This window comes from Astatotilapia calliptera, chromosome 14 (assembly GCF_900246225.1).
Source record: "Astatotilapia calliptera chromosome 14, fAstCal1.2, whole genome shotgun sequence".
Taxonomy (NCBI): domain Eukaryota; kingdom Metazoa; phylum Chordata; class Actinopteri; order Cichliformes; family Cichlidae; genus Astatotilapia; species Astatotilapia calliptera.
Window position 1 is genome coordinate 18,695,537 of NC_039315.1, and position 17,165 is coordinate 18,712,701.

Genomic DNA, 17,165 nt, shown 5'->3' on the forward strand with positions numbered 1-17,165 from the left:
AAGTTTTCTGTGGTGTGTTCAAAATTGCAGCAAATCAGAACATTTAATCACCTGTCAAATGAGTTTGTGTCTTCGTGCTATTCTCTGAAGGGACCGCTGTCTGTTATCATTTCTGGGACACTGACTCTGCAATAAATAAAACTAAAAAAAAATCCAGACAGCTTGCATCTTGCCTGCATAAGAAGAGCACTACCTGTCTATGTGTTTCAGCTGTCTCGCCTGAATGTCTTGTCTGGTTGGGGATTTGTAGTTGGGTGCTATTCGAGGCCATATAGTGTATTTTATATGGTGGGGTATTTGACATGCATGTAGCTTCAGGCCCTATAAATAAAACGGATTTGCTTCATACACAAATCAAAGAGAAGCCGGTGCAATATGAATCATTGCGGTTATGAACCCAGACACTACCTAAAGCGACTGTCAGCTTCATCTCATAAAAACCTTTCGTTGTCTTGCATTCATCATCTGTACAATATAAAAACCATATGCTGCATGCCAAAATCCCAGCACTGTGAGCGTCTTTAAATCTGTGCCAGTTCCTTCTCCATTAATTCGTTGACTGTGTAACAGGGTATATGAGTGGATGTGTGCATGTTTGTGTGTATAAGAGAAAGAGTGCCACTTAATTAGACATAGGGGTTAATTAGGGGTGTGTAGAAGCTGTGTCAGATTCAGCAGCTGCCCTGAGGGTAGAGCGTAGTATAACGAGCTTTATTGACTCACTGGCCACAGAAGTCCTCAGACAAAATTACACAAACAAATGAAACCCTGTGCACAGAAACACAGACGCAGCTCGTGGAATTTAAAAACTTACCACTTATGTTATTTAGGGTTATTTTTAAATGCAGTTTTTTTCCATAATAAATCAATATTAAATTTAACACTAAACAGTAGGTTGTGTAATATCATTAAATTGTGTATATATGTGCTTGCCAAACACTTTGTTAGGTACAACTGTGCAACTGCTCATTAATGCACAGGCTCTAATTAGCCACTCACATGCAGCAGCTACATACATTTAAGGATGTAGATATTCTAAAAAAAGACCTGTTGAAGTTAAAAACTGGGCATCAGAATGGGCTAGAAGACCATACTGAGATCCCACTCCTCTCAACTAGCATAAAGAAACTGAGCCAATTAATGATACAGGTTCGGCATGCTGGTAGTGTGATGGCGTGGAGGATATTTTCTTATCATCGTTTGGTCCCTTTAGTACAAACTGAGTATTGTTGCTGACCATGTTCATCCCTTTATGACCGTTGTGCGTTCATCCTCTGCGGGTTCCTTCCCACAGGATAATGTGTCGCGTCACAAATGTCAGATCATCTCAGACTGGTTTGAGATGTGGGATCATCTTGATACAGAACAGACCAAACGCAGCCAACATCAAGAGAAGAGCTTTGAATATCTTCCATGAAGCCTGGAGAACTATTCCTGAAGACTCCTCAGGAGAAAGTTCAGGGTGAAGAATAAAGCTGCTCATATCAAATATTGACTTTCAAGCTCGTTAGGAATGTTTTTGCCTTTTAGATTGTATTTCCGTGGATGCATGTGTTTCATTAAACCGCTCTACCTATTTCCCATTTCCCTAGCAACATACAAAGAAATAAGGGGTGTCTTGAGACTTTTGCACCAGACTGGAAGTTTTATTCTTTTATTTTGAAAGTAACCCTAAAACTAGTAGTGATGTATGTTTTTTGTTTTTTTTTAGTTATGTTAGAAGAGTTTCAGCAAACACAAAAGCACAGCTTTGTTTGTGTGCAACTCACTCAGACATAAAGCCAGACAACCCGGTGAGCTCAAGAGGCAGCAGGATGTTGTTATGAATATGACCCCGTGACCTCAGCCAAATCAACTGCTCTCCACAGATTGCCCCCGCGGCCATCTCAGCAGCCGTAACAACTGGCAGCTTTAACACAATTAGAAATGCACACACTATCAAAGAGCTTGGGGGGGGGGGGGGGTGGCAGAACATGGGGAGACACAGGGAGGGACAGGAAGAAAGACAACATAAAAGAGAATAAGCAAGAAATAGGTAGAAGGACATGAGGGAAGATGGAGAAATGAGAGCAAGGAAGTGAGCGACGAGAGTGTGAGAGCTGAAATGACAATGGGAAGTCTCCTTCGGTGAGTCAGTGTTCAGGCAGGAAGCCTCAGGGGGCAACGGTGTGGTATGAATACCAAGAGGAAAGATGACTAGGTGAAATCCTCAACTGGATAACCTCACCGGCTCCCTCTGCCACCCTCCTGGCATGTAGGCAGTCCTCCGAGAGTAACGGAGAAGGGGAGAAGCGGGAAATATGGAGGGACAGCGGGAAGTTGAGAGAGAACAAGGGCAGTGCAAGGTAAAATGAATGAGTTTTTCATCTGTGTGTTGAGATGAAAAAAGGACACATAGCTACTAAAAAAGGCAGCAATTTTTCACTATTTTATTTGTTGAGATGGACTCATAAAAGCAGGTCTTAGAGGATGTTTTGCCCTCTGTGCCACAGGTGTATTATTTTACTTCCTGGGATTTGCCTCATCCCATATATATCATCTTAACATGGCCATAAAACTGCTATAAAATGATACCCCTGACTCTGATAAAAATCATTCAAATATGGCAGCAAGTACTTACGCTGTGAAGAGACACTCATCCAGTAAACATCTAATTTGGTCCTTGGTGTACTCTGTTTATATTTTATTACTTTGTTAATTATTTTCTAGTTCTAGTCTACACTTCATCGGCAACTTTGTGAGGTACAGTCATTTGAAGGCTTGTTAATGCAAATATCTAATCAGCTGATGCACAACACATTTAACCTTGAAGCAGATGGGCTACAACAGCAGAAGATCACACCGGGTCACCCACTCCTGTCAGCGAAGAACAGGAAAATGAGGCCACAGTTTCCACCAGCTTACTAGATGAACATTGTTCGGTATAATTTCTACTGCAATATTCGAATGGTACAGAAACAAAAGCATGGCTCCATCCTCCCTTCTGTCAATGGTTCAGGCTGCTCATGATGGTCTAATGGTGTGGAAGATATTTTTCTTGGCTCTTTTTTAAACACCAACTGGTTTTAAACATCACAATGAGTTCACTGAACTTAAATGACCCCCAAAAGTCACCAGCTCTCCATCCCATAGAGCACCTTATAGATGTGTTGGAATGGGGGATTTTCATCACGATGTGCAGCCGACAAATCTGCAGAACGTTAGCGATGCTATCATGTCATTATGGACCAGAATCCCTGATGAATATTTCAGGCACCCTGCTGAATCTACACCATGAGGAATTAAGGCACTTGTGCAGGCAAAAAGGTGGTCCAAACCAGTATTAGCAGGGTGTACTTCCTATAGAGTCCAGTGAGTGTATATCTTCTATTTAACAGTAACTACTGGATTAGTCACGGATGCTGTGCTTTCCTTAGCAAGCAGTCAATGTGCTTTTCTGTGCTGAGTGGTGGGTGCTCCCTGTGCAGTTGCCCAAGCACATACTGTATCTGCCCTGCTGTGGATGACTGACAGTTTAGACAGCTGCTGACAAGATTAGAAACACAGGCACACACACAAACACACAGGTGCTTGACAGTCTGTCATGCACACACAGACTCATCGTCCAATATAAAGAGAGACTGGACCACCTAAATAAGATTGTGATGTAAAGCATGTCTCTGAGAAATTACTAAAAATATTTAGTATTTGCATGCATAATTTATTTATGAATAAATGAATGAAAAATAGGTAAACCCTTGTATATGTTCTACTTTACAATTTCCTTACATCACTGGAAATCCTGAGTCACCCTGCCCCGTGAGGCACTTCTCCTCAAACAATGTTTAGTGGTTCGCACAGCAGTTTGTGGCACAGCAATTTTGAACCCATCTTGATTGATTTCGTTTGGCAGCACAGCGAGCATTTACATATTAAGCACTTGATAAAGGTGGTATATCCAATATGTTAGAAAACAGCTGCCTATTTACCCATCCGACAGGTCCCAAGTACCATTAGCATTCACTTGCATTTCCCTTTCCAGCAATTTGTCAAATGTAAGTCCAGTAGTCATTGCTTTACCGCTGGTTTGGTCCACACCAACTCCGAGGGGTGAAATATGGCTCCTTAGCTGTTAAACGCTCTGCTATTGTGGTGCAGATTGTATTCATGAGAACAGGAGCAGAGAGGAAATAAGGTAGTTAAGATCAGCGCGAGTGAGCCAAAACAGTAAAGTTGGCACAGTAAAATAAAAGCCCTGAAAGGTGTTAAAGCACTGCTGAGCTGTGTGGAGCTTTAGTCGAGTGATCACACACCATGTTTTTCCATGTCACGAGATCATCATTAAATAGAGTTTCATTAAGCTTGCTCTTTCTAGTCCTTAGTTTAATCTAAAATGTTTTGATACAGAAAAAAACTGAATAAACTATCTTATCTTTGGAAATGTGCACACAGATTTTAAAACATTTTCATGCAGTTTCCATTTAGCTTATCTGAAGCTTTGTGTGCTCATTAATTTGCCTACTCCAGCTATGGATTGTTCCAGTTTCTAACTCTTAAAAAAAAAAGTAAAACACTTTTGTCCCTTAGTCTCAAAGCCAATACATAAAAGCAGCAAAGTCGAGCTTTCTAAGCAGCAAACCTCCTACTGTTTTCCTGTTGTCCTTGTAATCTTCCTGTTGTCTCGTCCTAGCTTTCTCTCCGTCTCTATTTCTGAGTTGCTCTCTTGCACCTTCACTTTGCCATCTGTTAGCACACTAGTCCCACGTCTCTGCAGTGATCTTTATCTTAATAATAGCACCTTGGTGAAAACTTAACATGTGGACGAGCATGCCCAGCAGTTCACGAAGCGCTGGGTCAGCATGCATCAAACTGGACCAGCAAAACAGGAGGACTCATGTCAGCACATACTACTGCTACTCCAGTAATGCCAGTGCCAACCGAAGGCAGCCTGGCACTGATGCTCACTTTACAACATATACCTCTGACATGGCCATTGTGTGTTTCAGCTCTGCACTATTCCATTCTCAGACAGCTATCGCCATCGTCATAAGCAATTGCACTCTATAACGTGGACTGACATACGTTATGAGTGGCAGGCTGATTCGAATCTTGCTCAGAGTTATTCGGCAACTCTCTCCCCCTGCTTCTCCTGCTTTCTGCACCACTCCTATTTTACTCAGTCGGGCTAATATGCAAGTGATTACAGACGCATTAATGAATTTTCATCTCCGCACAACTCTGAATGGGGATTCGTTTATCATAACAAATGCCCACCAAAATAATTTCATCCTCTTTGCCTCAAATTAAATTTTGGAGGGCCTCAGAAATGTATTACTGCAGCGTTTTGGCACGCAGGAGGTCTGGCAGGAATACTTAATTGAGTTTTTATTTTTTTTATTTTTTGCATAAATGCAATTTGGGCTTGTTCACGTAGACTCCACGGCGGTGCCTTTGACACAGAAATGGACAATGAGGAATTTCTACACGACTAAACGTGTCCCTCTCATAGCAACACTTAGACAGTTGGTTGTTTGATCACCTCCATTATCTAAGCGTCCTGCTGGCCCTGACAGCCACCTCCATTTCATAGTCATTAACAGGCGGCGGACGTGCACTTGTGTGTAAATGGCTAATATTCCCCTGCTGACATTTGGTCGGGAAGGGTGTAAGCTTAGCGTGCGCGTGTGAAATATGAGCAGGCACAAACACACATATAAACAAGCGGGCCCAATCATCCTGACTGTGGTTCCCCAGTAATTGGTTTCATTTAGAGGACAATGTTGCATAATGAAACATTAGGAATTAGCCCCTATATTCCCATCGCTCTACTGGCTGCCAACCTCATTTTAGCCATGTTATCTCCTGGTTACCAATGCACATTTATATGCAACACCCCATAGCTGCTTCAGCACAACTAGCCTTTTTAGCCAAGCCAGAGCTATTAATCCCCCTCCACCTGTGTACACTGCCCACTCCCGGTCATACTGCAAGTCAACTATAGGTCATGGAATTGAATTTGTCTTTAATGTGGTTCTAATGGTTTAGCTGATTATTTGACATTTCTTTCTCTCTACATGCAGACTTGTAGAGAGTAAAAATGTTGCCTTTTGTTAGTTTTGACCTCTGATTATTCTGTACGACTAAACCTAATAATGTATCTATCACAGCTTGTTGGAAGTTGTGAGAATTTTTTTTTCAGTGTTGGAATGCGGGATATAAACCTCTTATCAGTGATGTCGTATTATCATACAGGCCTCTGCCACTCTATTGACAGTCCATGGGAGACTGAGTTTGCGCTTTCATACAGTGCTGATCTGAATGTTTACATGCAAATGAGATTCGTATAATTAAAGTGCTATCAGTTTAGGACAGGGAAAACCTATGCTTATCGCATCAAAATCCGTTTATTTGCGGTCACAGTCACCTTTTCCATCTTCTCCAAATTACACAGGCACCAGTAAATGTTGGTCAACACACACCGAACTGGAGGTGGGAAGAAAGGGAAACAGAACTGAAATGCAGTAATCATCGCCTTTCTATGTTTCCTTCTTTAGTTTATGTCCAAGAAGACCAGTCATTCTGTGTGTGTTGTCTTCCAGGGACGTAGGCCAGGCTACTTCTCCTTCCTGGATCCCTTCTCACCGGGTGTTTGGCTCTTCATGCTTCTGGCCTACTTGGCTGTCAGTTGCATTCTCTTTCTGGTGGCCAGGTAAGGAGCTCAACCATAAAATGCAGTCTGTACAGATAAGCGAGAGACAGGAGAAGAATGAGGCAAACAAATGGACTGGGTACAGAGAGTAAGAGCACACAAAAAAACGTTTCTTTGGGCAATATACGGCGGAGGAAACAGGTGTTTGTTCTCTCGCTTCTCTTTAGCCTCTGGTTGATCTTGAACATCACAGAGAAAGAGACGTTCTCCCACCAGTGGCAGGTCTCTAGCATCACATTGCCACCTGCTGGTCAAGGATGGCACTGCCACAACTGCTGCTGAAAATCATAATTTCCTTTGCAATGGAAATATTACTAGGTTACAGTATATCTAATGAAGATGCTTTAATGCAAGAAAATGCTAATTGAATTCTGCAGCACCTTACAGAATCAAATTAAAAGTACCAAGACCTTCAAATTTACCAGTTTTCTAAAGATAGCTCTACGGGTGGTCTTTGGTGTAATATGAAAATCATTTATAAATGTTGGGTGAGGTGGTTTAATCGTAGCAGTTTTGGAGATAATAATACATGTACTCCTTTTTTTAGGTGTTTACTAAGAATAATTTTTCCACCCGTGATCACAGTGGGAAATATGTTAAACATCTGGGTTGTTTAAAGTTTTTTGTCCTTCTTTTGAACTTTGTTGTAATTATTTGTGACTCAGAAAGAAATTCTATCTTTGCCACGTGAGTCACATGGCTCGTTGGTTCAACCCAGCACAGAACAGAGTTGTCACAGAACTGTAGCTATATCTGAGCACCCCAATTACACCACCTGCATCCTCACAGTTTAAGTAGGCAGAAGCGAAGCACAGGTTGGTTCTCCCTCTGCAGAGCCAAGGTGACTTTGTCCTCACTTGACTGAGTTGTTTTCTCCTCATCCTTCATCCCTCTTCCTATCTCCATTCCTCTCACTCCCCGTCTCTTGAGTTTTGCTCTTATCAGAATACATAATCTAACTTTCATTCCCACTCTCTCTTTCCCCACAGGCTGACACCTTATGAATGGTACAACCCCCACCCTTGTTTAAAGGGACGCTGCAACCTGCTGATCAACCAGTACTCGCTTGGCAACAGCTTCTGGTTCCCAGTTGGAGGCTTCATGCAGCAAGGATCCACCATTGCTCCTAGAGCTCTGTCCACACGTTGTGTGAGCGGAGTGTGGTTAGTATTGGCTCCAGATGCACGGTGCAATGCGCAGGTTTCTCCATCACGGAATGCAATTCATCAGTAACGCATTCTTGAAGCTTGATTCCAGATTTCAAGAGTGAGATTGTGCATTTGTGTGCACACGAGGCATCGTTTGTGTCTGTCTGTCCGCCTTTGCAGCTAGAACTTTATCCACCCATTAATCCATCCGCCATATCATCTACTGAATATCCTGTCATGTCTTCTCCTCTCAGGTGCGCAGTTATTTTAATCCTTCTACACCTCCACCCAGATCATTTATCTTCATGTGTCAGCCTGCCCATTTACATACGTTTGCAGGTGAATACATATGTTCTTGTCCGCTGCCTTTCCCACACAGGTGGGCCTTCACATTAATCATCATCTCCTCCTACACCGCCAACCTGGCCGCCTTCCTAACAGTGCAGAGGATGGAGGTACCGATAGAGTCAGTAGATGATCTGGCAGATCAGACGGCGATAGAATATGGCACCATGCACGGTGGATCCACGATGACCTTCTTCCAGGTTAGAAGTTACACACATTGCTGTATATGCCACATTGTTTATCCTCCTAAATCTTCACTCACATACATACACACTGTATGTAGGCACAGGCTCACTTCAGAGCACATGGAAGTCAATGGGTCATCTGTGATCAGCTATCAGCTGTCCTTTTCGTCACCCTCCTGTCCTTTATGTCTTCCTCCTCTAACCACAGGTTTTATCTGTTTCCTGTCTCTTTTTTGCCACAACCATTCAATATCCTTCTCCTCGGGGAGATGGGGCACTGTCCAGGTCCCACACTATCCTCTTTCATCTTTTGAGATTTGACCTCAGCGAGAAAAAGAGAAAGACACTGAGCAGGAGAAAAAGAGGGTGTTAGAGGGGAGAGAGACAGTGAAGGATGATATTGGGCGAAGGGAAGAGAGATATTAGCCTTGTATTCCTTGGCGCTTTCAAGTCCACTGGACCTTAAATAACTCAGGAAAGACAGGCTGAGAGAAAGTAAAAGACAGGTGGAGGTGTTAAGTGAAGTTTCTGTTCGGAAGTTTCTCAAATGGGAAAGAGGTGCGCTAATAGAAAAAAAAAAAGGTGGGGGGGGGCGCTCTGATGTAACACTCCATCAGTCCAAAAAAAAGCAAACCAAACCAAACCAGAAGAGGAGATGCTTTGTTAACTGTCTCTCACTCTCTGTGCCTGTTTCTTCTGATCTTATCTGCTCTTTCACGCCTGTGCAGAACTCCCGCTACCAGACGTACCAGCGCATGTGGAACTTCATGCAATCAAAGCAGCCCAGCGTGTTTGTGAAGAGCACAGAGGAGGGGATTGCCCGTGTCCTCAACTCTAACTACGCCTACTTGCTGGAGAGCACGATGAATGAGTACTACCGCCAGAGGAACTGCAACCTGACTCAGATTGGAGGACTGTTGGACACTAAGGGCTATGGTATCGGCATGCCGCTGGGTGAGTGGAGGACAAAGTGTTGAAAATTGGAGGACACTTGAAAGTGACGGATAAGCAAAAGAAGGAGAAACTTGGTCAAGTAGTTGAAACATCTGATACAAGCCGCAGAGAGACAGAAGCTAGTTTGCCGGAGTAATGCGGGGGCAAGGCAGTTAGTGTAAAACGAAGTCAACGGAGGAGAGAGCTGATGGTTTCGCTTAAATGTGCTGTATAATTCATTCCCCTTCTTAGTGAAGCTAAGAAGGGGAATGAAGAGCAGAGGCATTAGTTGGAGGATACACCATAAACGTCACATTGGAGAGTTGAATAAAAAAGTAAAGCCTCAGCAAAGCCAAACCACTAGCTGCTATCATGGGGCAAAATGATGCAAAAAGGGAGAAACTAAGAGAGCTTTAATGCTAGATTTTAATAGAGCAGCTGTTGCCATGCTGTGATGGGAAAAGTGAGGACAAGAGCGAGGGAATTTGAGATATTGTTCCTGTGAAATGTGAAACAGTTTCTGCGCGACGCTCGCTGCTCCAAGAGTATAAACACAGGGTTTACTTACACTTTGATCTCAGATTGAGTCAAACACACCTTAAAGTAAACAGATTAATTTCCATTCCTTTGATGTTTAAAGGATAGATAAGCCGTCTTTTTAGTGGATGATGGCGCCGTGACCGTAAAACATTGGAAGATCATTGTAAGCTCCTTAATCTCAGGTTTGAAATCTTCGTTTTGTTGGTTCGGGCGAAGCGTGGTGAAGTGACGCGCTCTCACATTTGCCATGGCATACCAGAGGAGAAGGAAGAAGAAGAAGTCAAGGAAATGTCACTCTTCGTTTGTACCGTGTCCCTCATTTACTTTTCTCTTCCCTTCAGGGTCAGTGTACCGTGACGAGTTCGACCTAGCCATCCTCAAACTGCAAGAGGACAATCGTTTGGAGATCCTGAAGAGGAAGTGGTGGGATGGCGGCAAGTGTCCAAAAGAGGAGGACCACCGTGCTAAAGGTTTGTCTCTGCAGTTAAATCCACATCTTGGTTGATGATGCCAGAAAACACTTATCCCGCCCAATCCCGGCATCTCTCCAGGTCTAGGGATGGAGAACATCGGTGGCATCTTTGTGGTGCTGGTGTGTGGCCTGCTGGTGGCAATCTTCATGGCAGTGCTGGAGTTTGTCTGGATGTTAAGGCACGCACCAGGAAATGAGGTGAGAGAGGGCTATCTAACCTGCATCTGCTTTGTCTCCCTCTCCCCTCCCTGGCACCTTCCCCCTCGCGGAGCTGCTAGGCTTTTCCACAGTGCGCAGCTTTGACAGGAAGTTATGAGCACAAACCAAAGTAATACCTCGTGTGTTTTTTGTATTCATAGCAGAGAAGCATCCATTCGTACCATATATATATTACACAGAATAATCAAACTGTACAGTAAAAAAAAAGATCTTGTTTTAGTTATATTTACAGGGTGCTGCAAATCTTTATCTCAGCCTTAATCTAGTGACCTTATTTAAAACACACTCGCTGTTGTGTCCACGATTGTCAAAAACTACATGTCCTTCTCACCATCAAAAGTTGAAATATGGACAGTAGAGGATTAGTCGTGGCAGTCAACTAGAAGTTTGCGCTAAGAATGGACTTCAAGCAAGGGCGTCAGATTTGTTTTGGAAGCAAAAAGAAAAAGACTGCTTTTTGGAAATGTCAGGACCAAGAGTCGCTACAGCTCGGTCACACAATGTTGGTTATTCAAAGTAACAGGGGACAAAACAATGATAAATGACACCTGAAACACTTAAAAGTGCCACGCTATGATTTGAAAGTTGCTGATACAGAAGCAAAATCACCAGCCAATAATGCAAATATTTCAAACTGCATCAGCACATTAGCTGTCCTCTGAGGCTGAAGACAGACCTGCATTATTACAACCTCTTAAACAGCAACTTTAAAAATATTTTTTTCTAATTATTTTTAGGAAGGAAGGAATTTAGATGCATTTTTTTACTGGCGAAAGTTGAAAGTGCTTTTGAAAATTATGCTGAAAGTGTGTGGTATTGTAATCCAGTATGAAAATATGATTTCAATGTAGCTTCATCTGGAGAGAGAACTAGCAAGCAACCTGAGTGTCCTCAGCATCCAGATGTTCTGCTGTTTGGAGGATTTTATTTATTTATTTTTTATTCACAATAGACAGATGAGTTTAGTGCTAGTGGAAGGGGCTCTCCTGTGATATTCATGAGGGAGGACTGCTGTCAACCACAAAAGATGACTTGAAGAATCAGAGAAGAATGTGCATGCAGTGATATCATTACCTCCGATGTGATTTCTTTAACAGATACTTGAATACTATTTGGCGCTGTGATTTTAACTCAATAAACATTCAGAAAGTCAAAAACCCACTCATGTGATTTCTTCTTTTGGAGCAGTACAGATTGATGTCTCACTCTAAATTGTGAACCCTGTGTGTGTTTGTGTGTGCGGGTCTATACATGTATCGTTCATATTTGTGCATCTGGATTTACGCCTGTGTGCATCTGTACAGTGTTCGTGTGCAGCTTATGTGGATTGGTGATGAGTTTCTTTTCCGTCTTGTGCTTGAGCTGCGGTGTCACGTCTGTGATTGCGATTATTTGAGTTTATATCCTTGTGTTACACCCAGCGGATCACTTGATCACCAGTGCCGGCGATGAAATGCGTGTGCTACACTTGTGGATGTGAAAAGTAAATTTAACAAGCCCGTGTGTATTATATGTGTCGCTGATTTCACTGCTGGCCGCTCAGTCTACATCACCCTATTCTCTGTCGCCCATGCAATTTCCCTATTATGAACATAACCCTGAAATGTATCTGTTGTGTGTCTTTGATGTCACTCCGTCTGTCCTGATCGAGCCCATAGTCAGTGAGTTGTCTGGCCTCTCTCTCTTTCTCTCCCTCTCTTATTCCCCTCTGCCCTATCTTTGTTTTCTTCCCGTGTGTGTGCTTGCAGCAGTCAGTGTGCGAGGAGATGCTGCGGGAGCTCCAGGGGATCGTTCTGTGTCGCGACAGCCTGCAGGCGAGGCGCCGCCGGGCGGCGTCGATGCTGCGGCCACGGCCCTTACCTCTGGAGGAACGTCGGGCGCGAGCTGCCGCTGTCAGCCTCAGCAACGGAAAACTGTGCGGGGGCACGGGACTGCCTGAACCCCTTTCCCACAGACTGGCGCAGGAGGCTGCCCTGGTCGCGAGGGGGTGCAGCCACATCCGCATTTGTCCCGAGTGCAGACGCTTCCAAGGACTGAGGATGCGCCCCACAGGGGGCCCAGGGGCCCTCCCATCTCCCACTCACAGTGAGGAGAGCATAGAATGGGACAAGACCACAAATAGCAGTGAACCTGAATAACGCCCCACAATTCCAGCAGGACTGCCTTTCCCAGCAGCCACCTCTCTTCTTTCCAGGGATCAAAGATCATGTGGCATTTTAATTCTGCCATCCAGAGTTTATCCTTAAAGGACAGGACAATGCTGTGGACTTTCTTTTACCCCTGAGGCGACCGCCAGCAGTGAGTTTTTGGAATCTCTCCTTGGGCGAACTTTTTCCTTGGTCATAGGAAAAACTGATGAGTCTATCTCGTTGTGTTCTGTCCCTGGTGGCCCTCTGTACCGTGTAAAACAGGACAGACAAAAACAGCTACGGGGCATTTGTACTATGCAGTATTTCCAGTCATTTATCATTGTGCTGTTTCTTTTCTTTCCTTTTTAAATTATTTCTGTCCTCTGTTGGATTATCAGTACTGAATATTGTTATTCTATTGTTAAAAAAAAAACAACTTTAAACAAGGTCCTTTTTTTATCTGACAATTTACTCTAGGAACGTATATTGCCTCTGAAGAGCTGCAGAGATGGACAGATTAAGGCAAGGTCAACCTTCACGTTCTTTTGTTTTGAAAGTGCCAAAAACCACAAGCATCATCTTGTGGCTGAAGAAAGCACCACAGCCTTGAGAAGACGGCAAACTCATGTGAACATAGAAAACAAAAGGACAGACATGCGGACACAAAGACTCCTTTTATAGTAGTGATATTCTATTAAAAAATGTTTTAATTGTTGGGATCTCTGAAAGACAGTGATGCATGTCCAGAGGTGTTGGCCAGTGCTCACTGAATGAGTCATCCTGAAGTGGTTCTAGGGTAGTCAAGTCAACTTAAAGAAGGATTTTCTCTTTTGAATACCTGCTTAAAAACATGATGTCTACGCACACAAATGTACATGCACAGAGACATCCTCTTATATCATCCCTCTTCTGTGCACTGACATTACTTTCTCCTCCATCTGTCCTCCGTGTCTGACCCATTTATTGTCCTTGCACCAGTCCCCTTTATGCTCTCTTGCTTACAAATATATCCATTGTAAGTTATAAGACATCTTTTTTTTTCTTTTTTTTTCCAGCTTACATATTCAGTATGTGTATCAAACCCAGCATATATTAGAACCAACCAAAAACAAAGTCCTCGGTAGAGTGAAGGGATTTTTATATCAGCAGTTGGCTTGGCTTGTTTTAAATGTCAGCGCAGTTAAACTTTTATTGAAAGTGATATTTTACACACTGCTCGTAGGAGACAGCCTGGGTGCACTCTGACATTTTGATACTATAATTTTTTGCAAAAAACCCCAAACCAAACTTAGAATACATTAACCAGGCTAAAACGTGGCGGATATTTAATGCAAAGTGATGCAGGAGGAGCTGAAACACACTTATTTTTCCTTTCCCCACTACCAAAGTATTTGAAATGATTAAAGTCAGTTACCTTGATTTGCTTTGCGTCAGCCATAACTTGAAGAAGTGAGAATCCACCACCAGCAGCACGAGTCTTAAAATTGCCTCACTTTCTGCTCGCATTACAGAGACATATGGCTTATTTTCCTGCTGTACCGGCTGGTTTGAAGGTGTTTCTGTACGATAGCCCGACCGTTTCACAGCGAGAATCAACGGTCATCCAGCTGTCTGCTCCGCTTCTTGCTTATCTTTGATGTGCCCATCATTTTAAATCTGCCCATCAGATTCTGTCAATCACCATCCCTCAAAACCAGGCTGCCAACACGACACAGCTTGAAGGTACCGCTGCAGCGTCTCTTGTTCTTTTATTAGCCACGAAAGCTTTCTGCCTCCATCCTTTTTCATCTGCAGGTTTTCATGCTTGGAAATTCATGCATATTATCATTTATCATCCTGTAGTAGAACACAACATATTTTGATCACTCTGTCGTTTAAATGAACATTTCATATTCATGGCAACAAACTCTGCACATCTTCAAATACAGTACATCTAATCCTCCAGTAAGGAGCTGCTGTGTTATCGACCCACAGAATTGTGTGTATTTACAGTATAATCATCGATATAATCATGGAGGTGCCCGGTAATGTGTCTTTTATTATTGCAGCAGTAAACTCATTTGGTGTTCATTATGTTCATAGGACAGAGAGATGCGCACTTAGGTGTGTGCAGTGATTTAATGGAAACATTTAAACGCACACAGACACACACCATGCAGAGTCATTCCCAGGATCCTCACAAACAGTTAATGTACACTTTCTGTAGCTCCATATATAATAACAGGTTTAAATCAAATTGCCAAGCAGATGGCAAAGAAAGAAGAGCCACAATTCATTGTTTTTTTTTAATGAAAGGTATTTCTATCCATTTGCTGAATGTCCCTAAGAAACTCATGAGAGTTTGAAGGCTCTCGCTGCTCTCAGTGCTAACTTCTTAAACACTCAAAACATTTACAGGGGGTGCTAAATCAAGCGTAGTTGGAATGAGATTGCCAATTACCTTGAAGGCACGAAGAGCAGTAGAGTAAGAATTAAAACAAATCCCACAGAAACACTGGGCGACCTTCTCTGGGAGACCACTGAGAGACGGCTCGGTTTGGCTGCTATGTTTTATATGCTTTATTTTTCTTATGTTGACATTTTTATTCCATTATAAATACATTTCTTAAAACAACCTCAATTCTCTGGGATTGCTGGCTTTGTCTCCTTTGTTTTTTTTCTGCTGTGATGTATTTGACCTTCTGGGCTGTTTAGATATGTCATGCTAAATAGCTTCTGAGTGCGCTTTCTTTTTTTTTTGTTTTGTTTTTTGGGGGTTTGTTTTAGGTGAGGAGGGGGGCATTATACAACCGGGAGAAATATGCAGAGCACGCAGCTGCTTTGTTGTGACATATACGCATGCAGAGAAGCATCAGGGACGTATGGGTTTCTGGATGAGTACACAGAACAACTATCGAGTGAACCAGAAGGATCTGATGCACCCACATCTCGTTTCTCCCCCATAACTGAATTAACGTCTGCTCACTTGTGAATCCTTTGAACAGCTGAGAATTTGTGTGGGTAGGCAGTCTAACAGAGGCTAATGAGTTTAACAGCTCGCTCATGTGCTGTATAAGCGTCCACTCACTCGTAGCCCATCTATCACTGTGATTTTTCAGTGGATATTTCCGTCTCCTCGGGACAGTGATTGAACGCCACACAACACCCTTGGTCTGATTTATACTTGAATTCAGACTGCATCTCCCTCTCCTCTCCTCTCCTCCTCGAGTGCCTGCCTCACAATCTTCCCATTGCAGCGTTAGAGATGACAAGTTTTCTTTTCAGTTTGTCACCACCCACAGCACGCGCACACATGCATTAAAAGCGTGACACACTAAACACTCACCGCCACCTGTATGTCACAGCTGTGTCAACTTTATTTTATCGTGCTCGTGCTTTTCCTTTTTACCCCTGGTGCTCCAGGTTCATGAATTAAGCGCATCTCTACCCACCCTCTGCCTAGCTGCTGTTGGATTTATGGAGCACATGATGAGCATTGAGTGCCTGCAGAGGTGGGTGAACAATCTACTTCACTCCTCGAGCTCACCCAGCTGTAGCACATAGCAATACCAGTTTCCTTGTAGTTGATTGCTGTCGTGCAAGGATTAAGGAATTACAGTGTACCGTGTAGTCACCCTAACAGCTAACATCCACATACACTTGGAAGAATAGCTTGTTCCATGTTTGTTTTTTGCTTCTTTTTGGGGGGGGGGAACCTGTCTATAACATTTAGGGATATTGAGATTATTTAAAATATATATATATATTGTCTATACTGTTGCATTTAGTATGACTTTACTGCCTTTTTAAAATGGTAATTATTGAATCTATTCATTTTATTCCTGCTAATATTGCATCCCTCTGTCAAACAATTGCTTTTTCCTAACAGACACCAGATTTTCCAGGGGTGGCAGTATTCATAACAGTATTCAAGACAAGGCACTGCTACACATTTTTTAGTAAGCGCTTTCCTGCTGATTTTATTATTTGCAATTAAGTGATTGCAATTATTTGCAGAAGGCTTCTTGTTGTTGTATGCTCAAAGAAAAGGTATTCAGAGTGCAGAAATTCTCTATAAGGTGAGACGCTGTCAGGGCTGTTATACAGCCTTTTGTTCGCTGACAGTTGTTGAACATATTGACCAAAACATCTTGACATTGTTTGTCTTTCAGAGAAATAAAATGGAGCTTCATTTCCTTTGTGTTTGTTCCCTCACTTTTCACTCCTGCCTTGATCGATGCCTCACAGAAGAGGAGGAACTGATCACCTATTTGTGTGCGAGTGGGTGGGTGGGTTAGAGAGAGCGTGCGTTTTGTGGGGTTTTTTTTTTTTGTTGTCCTATGTGATTTCTCTCATGCTCTTGGCAACACAGGAAATCACAGCCTTGACATTTTGCTGTATTGTTACCCGCATACTTGACAAAGGTGGTACACAGCCAAGTCAAATTCCAGTGGAAGCGTAGCCGACAGCGCTCTTTGTCACATACCCACCAGAAAAATGAAAGTAGAATCCTGTTCTTACAGAAAT

At 42.9% G+C, this 17,165-nt stretch overlaps 1 protein-coding gene across 4 annotated transcripts in view; it reads left to right on the top strand.

The window, feature by feature from the left end:
* Positions 1 to 16,834, top strand: part of grik4 (glutamate receptor, ionotropic, kainate 4) — a 351,349-nt gene extending 334,515 nt beyond the window's left edge. For 3 of the 4 annotated variants that reach the window (XM_026191921.1, XM_026191923.1, XM_026191924.1), the window contains 7 exons: positions 6,579 to 6,688; positions 7,678 to 7,851; positions 8,216 to 8,381; positions 9,095 to 9,320; positions 10,181 to 10,309; positions 10,391 to 10,509; positions 12,279 to 16,834. In XM_026191921.1, coding sequence (XP_026047706.1) covers positions 6,579 to 6,688; positions 7,678 to 7,851; positions 8,216 to 8,381; positions 9,095 to 9,320; positions 10,181 to 10,309; positions 10,391 to 10,509; positions 12,279 to 12,668 — 1,314 coding nt within the window. In that variant the 3' untranslated portion in view covers positions 12,669 to 16,834. The remainder of the gene's footprint in view (positions 1 to 6,578; positions 6,689 to 7,677; positions 7,852 to 8,215; positions 8,382 to 9,094; positions 9,321 to 10,180; positions 10,310 to 10,390; positions 10,510 to 12,278) is intronic. The other variant, XM_026191925.1, reaches the window with a different exon arrangement.
* Positions 16,835 to 17,165: the final 331 nt, after the last annotated feature.